The following is a 9,173-nucleotide window of genomic DNA, read 5'->3' as shown; positions in this document are numbered from 1 at the left end:
CCCCTTTTCTCAACAAAATTACATCAACATTATATTTCTGATAATGAAATAAAATAATGAGATTTTCAAAACATAAAAATAGTCAGCTTCACTTAATCTAAAGAAGCTTTATCTTTTCTTTTGGCAGTTCCCTTTGCTGGTACCATACGCAAAGTGAGGACTGAGTATACTTCAGTGAGATAAAGATCACACTGTCTGTCTGGAGAAGAAGAAAACAGTTTACAATCAACCAAGTTTACCTTCCAAGAGTCTGATTTCAGACTGGGTGTTATGCAATTTTAGAGGCAATTGCACAATTGATCTAGAAATAGTATTGTAAGCCACATTCAAATGGCTCCACTCAACCCCAGCCAGCATTTTCTGCAGCCCTTTTATCACTAGGCTGAGTGTTCAGTTAATACAAACTGACACGGACCCACTGCCTTGTAGCTACAGATTTATAGTAGCTGAAAACATAACCCATTAAAAAACATTAACAGCCTTTACTGGGCCTTCTGGTTATTTTTAAACATGGCTATTCAGAAATACACAAATATTACAGAATAAATCGAATGCCCCAAACGGTTCTCTGTGATGTTTTGGAGCTATGTGATATTGCTACATAACTTACCTACTTCAAAGTGCAGTAAATCTGCTATTTCAAATTCCATCAGACTCAAAATTGTAAACAGGCTTATGGTTTTTATTGTTGTAAACACATATGCCCCAGGCATACATATCTTGGTTTGTCCAAAAACTGAAACAAGGAAGAAAACAAAAAACCCCAGCCTTAGATGGCAAGTCAACAGAAATCTTAAACAAAGTTAGCTCTTACCCACACACACTCAAAATATACCCTTAGAATCTCCCTCATAATTAAGCATTTTGAGGACAGTTCATAAGGTCTTTGACTCCAAACTTGCCTGACAAGGTTTCAGTATCAAACTTAATGAGACTTTCTGTGGTTGCACTGATTTTACATCCCAGTGTCCTTCAGCAAAATCTTTCCCAATTTTCCAGCCCAGCACTGTGAGCCACTTCCCAGACGACCCTGAGCAAATATCAGGTGGCCCCTTCCTCCAGGTGCTCCCAAACAGCAGCAAGCCTGTCCTCCAAAGGCACTTCTGGTGCAGCAAAAAGGCACTCACAGAGTCACACAGGGAAGGCAGTGGGATGAAATTCATGTCTTGTCTTGCATTGCTAAATTCTTCAAGGTGATCAAACCTCTTGAATTCCTCACTCTCCCTTCCAGATTTAGATATGTCTTCAGAGTCCCATCATTTTAGCTTAGGCTTGGAGCCAGTCTCTGGAACCACCACAGAAGCCAAGAATGAACAGGTTGGAACTTCAGTGCTGCAGAAGGTGCCTGAGATTAGGTGTGTCTTTCATTTAAAAAGTGTGCTCAACAGTATAAATCTATAGTAGAAATGAGTTGATGTATCTAAAGCATGATAGCATCCCTGATTGAAAAAAAATCACCATTTAAAAGACTGCTGTAGCCTCATTATTACAAAATAGGTGCAAGCTGAGATTAATACCCATGCCATGGTTTTTTGTGAGGCAGAGAGCCTACACCATGTGAGAAATGGGTATGGCTGTTAGTTAAAGGCCAAAATGTAAAGAAAATTGAATTGCATAATTTTTGGAAGGGACTACTGATTTTTCATATCCTCAGGGGAGATGTGGATTTTGAAAACAAGTTCTCATTCTCTGACAGAGATCAGTTTACAGGTTTCAGAAGCAAGAAACATCAGTAACAGGAAATGCAGGGTTCTATTTCTTATAGAATCTATAAACTTAGATTACCTCAAAATCTCTTTCAAGAAAATTTTTTAAAATCCTCAAAATATGTCTGCATGAGTGATTGGCTTAATTTAAAAACAAAATTAATCCTAACTTCATATATATATATATATATATGAATCTATATATATAGTATACATATACTTCTATATATACTATATATATAGTATACTTCAGGTTCCCAAGTGCTTTCCAAACACAATAGTGTGCAAGTTATAGGTGGAGATTGTGCTCAAAATCCACCCCAGCCCCCAAGGGTGAAGTATATTGTGAGTTAATATTTGGATGGTTCATTATGAATTGGACTCAATGATCCTTGGGAATATTTTCCAGTTCTGAACCTTCTGAAAGATTCTCTGGTCACATTTACTCTTTTTTCTTCCTCTTAAGTTACAAATGCATAAATTCTCCCATGAACAAGATCCCAGCTTCCCATTAATCATTGGAAAAAAACCAAACAAAATCCCCCAGCCTTCAATAGCTTGCATTTCTGAACATGTGTAATGTCATTTCCTAGCACAGTGCATGGGGTTAGGTGTATATTTGCACTATGGTGTCCTCTCTTGATTTCATTACTGGCTATGTCAGAATCATCTTTGTCCTTTTTGATAAAATGTGAGCAGAGAAATGACCTAGAAAACTCTCATAGAAGTGTTGGTGGGATGTGAGTCTGTATTTGGGAAGCCGCTGCATTCAGAGCTTTCAGACAGAGGTGTCCTTTTCATGGCTGTCCAAGTTCTCGGTGCTTTGGTGGCTCCTCCTGGTAAAAGCAGAAAAATGATACATGAACACACTTCTGGCTTTCACTGCTGACTCATGGAGCTGAGTTTGACAGTCTCAAACAGCTGAGAACCCCCAGCAAGGTGTGGTTGTTCTGGTCAATGACTGAAGCTCCTGAACAGAGGAACCAGTCCCGTTTTAGATTGTTTACCCTGTCCCCTCCAGTCTGCACAGAGGCCTTTGTCATATCTGCCAAACCCATGCACATATCTTGGATATTTTAGGGCATGAATTGGTCCCAGGCACCCTTGCTTAGGTCCTGTAATGGACCTCTTAGCATGGTAATCAGTTTCCAATTCCAGTAAATCAGGATAATAAAACCAAGATTAAGAAACAACCTATTTTTTTTGGTATTTCATCCATCAGTCTGCTAGAACTGTCCTTATGTATGTCCTCAAGAGTTGACAGAGGTGGATGAATTTGAGCTACACAAGATTTTCCTTGGAGAAGGAGAAAAAAGGAGGAAGGGAGAGTGACAGTTAAAAGGGAAAGAATAGCTCAAAGCTCACCTCTTTTTTTCTCCCACAATCTTTTCTGCCTACACTTCTAAATGGTTTGGATGTTTCTTGCATCCCATACACACCAAGAATGCAGTCAACAACATAACATTTTCTTCTATATAAAAGTAAATTGTAGCTATTCACATTACCCCCACACATTTAATCTATGTAGAATATTCCTTATTTCTGGCCTGAAACAATGTACCACAATAGTGCTTTGTGAGCCACTCCAGAGAAAATGTAAATAGAGCAGCTGAAATTTCTGATAAATGGTCCTCTAGGCAGGTTGTATTGCACTACAAAAAAGAAATACTGGAACATGTCATGGTACTACTCTGTTAATAATTTGACTAAGAGCACATTGTTTTACTTTGTTGTAAGGAATATAGGGATTCCTTACAATAATAATTATCCCAGTATGATTAAGAGCTGCTGTGGGGGTGTTGCTGCTGTTTTACTGCCAGTCCAAACTTACCTTAACTCTTCAAGGGCAAGCTTTGTTTCTTTCCGACTTTCTTCAGTGATGGGGTAGAAAAGGAGTATAAACAAACCCAAAAGGATGAGGATGGCAGGGACTGCTCCAATGAGGAGTTTCAGTGTGAGGATCACATCATCTGACTGTCTGCATATCCCTGGCTTGTACCCAGTAAACCTAAACAAATGGAAACAAGTGGTGTGTGTATATCCAAAGTCAAAAGGCTGTTGCTCACCTGAAGGCTTCCTTCTCCCCACCCCCCCACTCTTCAAGACTTTTCTCCCATTTTCCCTATGCCTCTCTTTTTTCCTTCTCCCCACTACATTTCAACTTGTGTTCTTCAAACCTCATTTTTGTGCTCAATTTCAGATAACTGCATTATCTCTGTATTTTCTTGTTATTATATATAACATTTAAGCTAATTATTGCTGTTGAAATTTATCAAATTGCTTGCATACTTTTAAAGAAAGGATTGTGGAATTCCATGTAAGGAAATAAACTGATGCCCAGGAAGTTCCACCTGAACATGAGGCAGAACTTCTTTCCTGTGCAGTGACTGAGACTGAACAGATTGTCCAGAGAGCTGTGGAGTCTCCCTCACTGGAGGTATTCCAGAACCATCTGGACACAATCCTGTGCCTGTGCTCTGGGATGACCCTTGCTTGAGCAAGGAAGGTTGGAAGCTGATGAGCTACTGCGGTCCCTTCCAGCCCAAGCCATTCTGTGACTCTGTGGTTATGTGAAATTAATCTGTTATGTGTTTCCTATTAATATTCAGCAAAGTATTCAAGCTCTGCTTTAAAAGCATGGAAGTAATTTCACCAATTTCAACAGCAATAATTAACTTTAATTTAAACACACACTTAAGCACTCGTCTCAAGATAGACAAATTTACTCAAGTGCTCCGAGTTAGGTACACTCCACTGATTCAGGGCTTCCATGCAGTCCCACAACTGCTGATATACTCAAATTCCTACTCCCAATTTGTGGAATGAGTTTTTCTTCTGAACATCCTCCTAATGAAAGCTTATTTGGCATCACTCTGTTATCTGTGTTCTCCCACAAACATCTGCCTTGGCAAATTGCTGGGACACAACTGGAATGCAATTGAAAAGGGGTTAATTGGGGAACAGCAAATAGTTTGAGGGTTTCACCAACAAGCAGTTAAAATTCCTAAGCCCAAAATGTTCAGCCAACATTGCCTGTTATTTTGCAATTTCAGCTCAAGGCCCCAAAGTAAAACATTCTGGTTACCAGAACCTAATATGGAGCTGAGGGATAGATGTCCCTTCTAAGTATTTATTGTGTGCTGTAGCAGGGACAAGGCAGAGGCCCTTTCTGCCAGGTCTTGCACAAAGGCAGGGCAGGAGATGCCTGGCAACTTACTCAGCCTGGCTGGTCAGAACAGACAAGATAAAGTGGAGAGAGACCATAAACCCTCTCCTAAAGTGACATGGTCTAGGTGACAGGCAGAGCTGGGAGAAAGGCAGTTCCTGATTCTGATCAGTATCCAGTTCCCTAAAACCATGCAGGAATTGTGATTCTTTCATACTGGACAGGTCTCTGGCACCCCTGAAAGTGCTTCAATCCATGTAAAGTCTTACAAGCTCATAGAGATAGTCCAGTTCAGGTGCAACAGGGAGTGCACAAAGCACCTGTATCACCTGTGGGGGACCTTCATCTGCTGCACTTTTGGGTTTAGTTCTTTATTCATATAAGCCACTAAAAGTTACATGAGTAATTGAAAAGAGGAAAATCTGAAGGGAAGTCAGGTTTTTCTGAATAGAATCATGTCAGGGCAAGTAACTTAATGCTCAGTTGTCTGGCCTAGATGGCACCAATCCTGTTTTTAGTGGTCAGCCATCTGGAGCTGCTGGCGCTTTCAGGCTCAGCGCATGCAATTAACTCCACAGGGTAAAAGTGTTGTAACCTCAGAATGCTTTCAGAGTAGATCCACTAAGTGGAAACACAGTGTTACTTACTCCAGTCCTGCTGCAGAAATTCCTAAGCCAATTCCTGCTGACATCTTGGTGAAAAAAACATAAGAAGAATAGAAAATGGTTTCATGTCCTTTCCCATGGGGATTCTGCAGGCGGAAGTTATCAACAACATCAGGCAGCATTGACCTAGACGTGAGCAAGATAAAAGAAAAACTCAAGCCAAAATTTCTTTTTAAAGTCCAAACTTAATGAAATAGAGCACAGCCCTCCTTAATTTTTAAGCTGACTGATGTAGCCATGTACATGAAATAATCCAATTCAAAAGGTTCTACTCCTGGAAAGGAGGGCAAAAATGTGTAAGAAAAGCATGGCCATATATTACAATGTGGAAAATCACTGAAAAGCCATCAAACACTTGAGAGGTGACAGAATTTCCTAGTCTGCCTGTCATTCCAATCAGATACTAAAAAAGAACAACAACCCCTCCCCCCCAACATTTCTTAAGATTTTCTTAAGATTTCCAGGGACTCTGAATGTCTGAATAGTTGCACTCTGAAATAACTCTTTTGACAAGGTGACAACATTTTCAGAAACCAATGAAACCTATTCTCTCTCTATTTCAAAGAGACTGAATTAGGTAATGGGGAATTATAATGGAAGCTGCTTGAATGTTAATTGTGAATTGACATTTCATTTCCAATATATGTAGTTATTTACTGTTGGAAAAAGAAAAGTCTTCTCACCCTCTGTGCAGAAAAGCTTACATAGTCTGACAACTTATTTCAAACTATGTATTCCATCATCTCTTGGAGTATTCAGGGCATTGTACAAACAAGTTATGAAAAAAAGTGCTCTCAGCAATGGTCTTGCTTTCTGGTTAATGTGATCTCAATAACAATTATTCAGTCTGAAGAGGAAATGTCTGGCCATGCTCATCCTTGAGTTATTTTTCTTCAGTTATTTTCAGTTCTCAAGTGCAAAAGACCTTGAATCCTTGGTTTCTTGTAATCATAACCTTGTGCATTTGACCCATAACCAAGGACTACTCAAGCAGGGGCACAAAGAATCATGGAATGGTTTGGGTTGGAAGGGACTTTAAAGTTCATCTCATTCTGGACCCCTGCCATGGGCAGGGAAATTTTCCACTAGCCCAAGTTGCTCCAAACCTCATCCAGCCTGACCTTGAACACTTCCAGGGATGGGGCATCCACAGCTTCTCTGGGCAACCTGTGCCAGGGCCTCACCACCCCCACAGAAAAGAAAGTCTTTCTAAAAACTAATTTAAATCTATCACCTTTCAGTTTAAAGCCATTACCCCTGGTTCTATAACTACATGTCCATATAAAATGTAAGGTTAAACATAGTTTGCCTTATGTGTCCTCTGCTACATTCTTAATTGCTCAGCATTAATTGATTTGCCTAACTTCATAATTCCTGAAGCAATGCTATCACATGTTGTATAGCTACTTAGATTATTGATTAATTTACATACTCTTGTATACAAAAAGCAGCTACAGTTACAGTGGATGTAGACTGTTGACAACAGGGCAACCAAGCTCATATCACTGCATAATGCATCCACTGCAAAACCAAAAAATGATTCTTAGAAGAAGTGACTCTTGCCATATTCTGCCTTTTTCAGAGGCAAATTCCATGCAGTAGTACATACATGTAATGCAGAAATACATCCATTCTCCACCTCAAATGTAAAATTCTCCTACCATGGCAATAGAAGAGATGCTGCAATGCTCAGACCAGAGACGAAGGCCACGAAGTAAGCCAGGATCAGGTTTGGAATGGTCACTAGCATGACTGCAAAAGGAATCATCCACTGAAGAAGAAAAGCATTATAATCTAAATTACAGCATGCACTGCTCAATGCTATACAGATTGTTCCCTTCAAAATACAAAACTATGTTACAGAACAGTACATACGCAGCAATGTCTCACACTACAGTATTTTGGTCAAATTGCATTTCCAAAAAGCCCTGAGCCAATCTGTACTTAACTACCCAGAATAATTAGAGAAAAGTAGGACAAGTGATAGTAGAGTTGTCTCTGTTTAGCAGTATTAGGGCTACAACTGAACTAGTAAATTAAACAGACCCAAGAGTCCATTTACCAGTCTTGAGGCCAACTCACAGACCTTGGCCACATTCACAGTCCTAAACATTCATGGTCTCCAAAAAACCTATGGCCATATAAATACTTTGTGTGAAGAGCCCTAAAGTGGTTGATTCCCAAACTGTGCTAGATAGAATAATAGAATGGTTTGGTTTGGATGAAACCTTTAAAGATTATCTCATTCCAGGGCCCCTGCCATGGGCCAGGTTGCTTCCACTAGACCAGGTTGCTCCAAGCTCCATCCAAATGTTAATGTGGCCTTGAACACTTCCAGGGATGGGGCACCCACATCTTCTCTGGGCAACATGTGCCAGGGCCTCTCCACCCTCAAAGTAAAGAATTTCTTCCTAGTGTCCAACCTAAATCTACCTATCTGTCAGGTAAAAGCCATTCCCCTTGGTCCCATCACTCCATGCCCCTAAAGGAAGTCCCTCTCCAGCTCTCTTGAAGCTGCTTTAGGCACTGGAAGGGGCTCTAAGGTCTTCTCAGAGCCTTCTCTTCTACAGCCTAAACAACCCTAGCTCTCTCAGCCTATCGTCATAGGAGAGGTGCTCTAACTCTCTGATCATTTTTGTGGTCCCCCTTGTGGACTCACTACACCAGGTCCACAACCTTCTGAGGTTGTAGGTCCCAGAGCTGGATGCAGCATGCCAGGAGGGGTCTTGTGAGGGCAGAGCTGAGGGGCAGAATCCTCTCCCCAGCTGCTGCCCATGCTGGTTTTGAAGCATTTGGTTTTGTAGGCTGCAAGTTCACATTGCTGGGTCATCTTGAGCATCTTGCTAACCAACACCCCCATTTCTTTCTCCTCAGGGCTGCTCTCAATCCATTCACTGCCCAGACTAGTTTTGTGCCTGGGATCGCCCTGACCCAGATGCAGGATTTTTGCTTGGCCTTGCTGAACTTCATGAGGTTCCCACAGTCCCACCTCTCAAGCCTGTCCAGGCCCCTCAGGATGGCATCCCTTCCCTCCAGCATGTCACCTGCACCACACAGCTCAGTGTCACCAGCAAACCTGCTGAGGGTGCCTCGGTCGCTCTCTCCATGTCCCTGACAAGGACATTGGACAGCACCAGTCCCAGCACAGACCCCTGGGGATGACACTCCTCACTGGCCCCAGCACAGATCCTGGGGATGACACTCCTCACTGGCCCCAGCACAGACCCTGGGGATGACACTCCTCACTAGCCCCAATACAGATCCCTGGGGATGACACTCCTCACTGACCCCAGCACAGACCCTGGGGATGACACTCCTCACTGGCCCCAGTACAGACCCTGGGGATGACACTCCTCACTGGCCCCAGTACAGACCCTGGGAATGACACTCCTCACTGACCCCAGCACAGACCCTGGGGATGACCCTCACTGCCCCACAGACCCTGGGGATGACACTCCTCACTGGCCCCAGTACAGACCCTGGGGATGACACTCCTCACTGGCCCCAGCACAGACCCTGGGGATGACACTCCTCACTGGCCCCCACCTGGACATTGAGCCATTGACCACAGCTCTTTAGGTGCCACCATCCAGCTAATTCCTTATCCACTGAGTGGTCCATCCACTGAATTCATGC

At 42.2% G+C, this 9,173-nt stretch overlaps 1 protein-coding gene across 2 annotated transcripts in view; it reads right to left on the bottom strand.

The window, feature by feature from the left end:
• Positions 1-661: 661 nt before the first annotated feature.
• Positions 662-9,173, bottom strand: part of MFSD2B (MFSD2 lysolipid transporter B, sphingolipid) — a 46,025-nt gene continuing 37,513 nt past the window's right edge. For both annotated transcript variants that reach the window (XM_050972492.1, XM_009095693.4), the window contains 4 exons: positions 7,199-7,308; positions 5,520-5,663; positions 3,538-3,714; positions 662-2,542 (listed from right to left, as the gene is read on the bottom strand). In XM_050972492.1, the coding sequence (XP_050828449.1) occupies positions 2,485-2,542; positions 3,538-3,714; positions 5,520-5,663; positions 7,199-7,308 (489 nt within the window). In that variant the 3' untranslated portion in view covers positions 662-2,484. The remainder of the gene's footprint in view (positions 2,543-3,537; positions 3,715-5,519; positions 5,664-7,198; positions 7,309-9,173) is intronic.

The sequence above is a fragment of the Serinus canaria genome, chromosome 3, assembly GCF_022539315.1.
Source record: "Serinus canaria isolate serCan28SL12 chromosome 3, serCan2020, whole genome shotgun sequence".
Taxonomy (NCBI): Eukaryota; Metazoa; Chordata; class Aves; order Passeriformes; family Fringillidae; genus Serinus; species Serinus canaria.
This window is presented reverse-complemented; position numbering and strand designations above follow the sequence as displayed.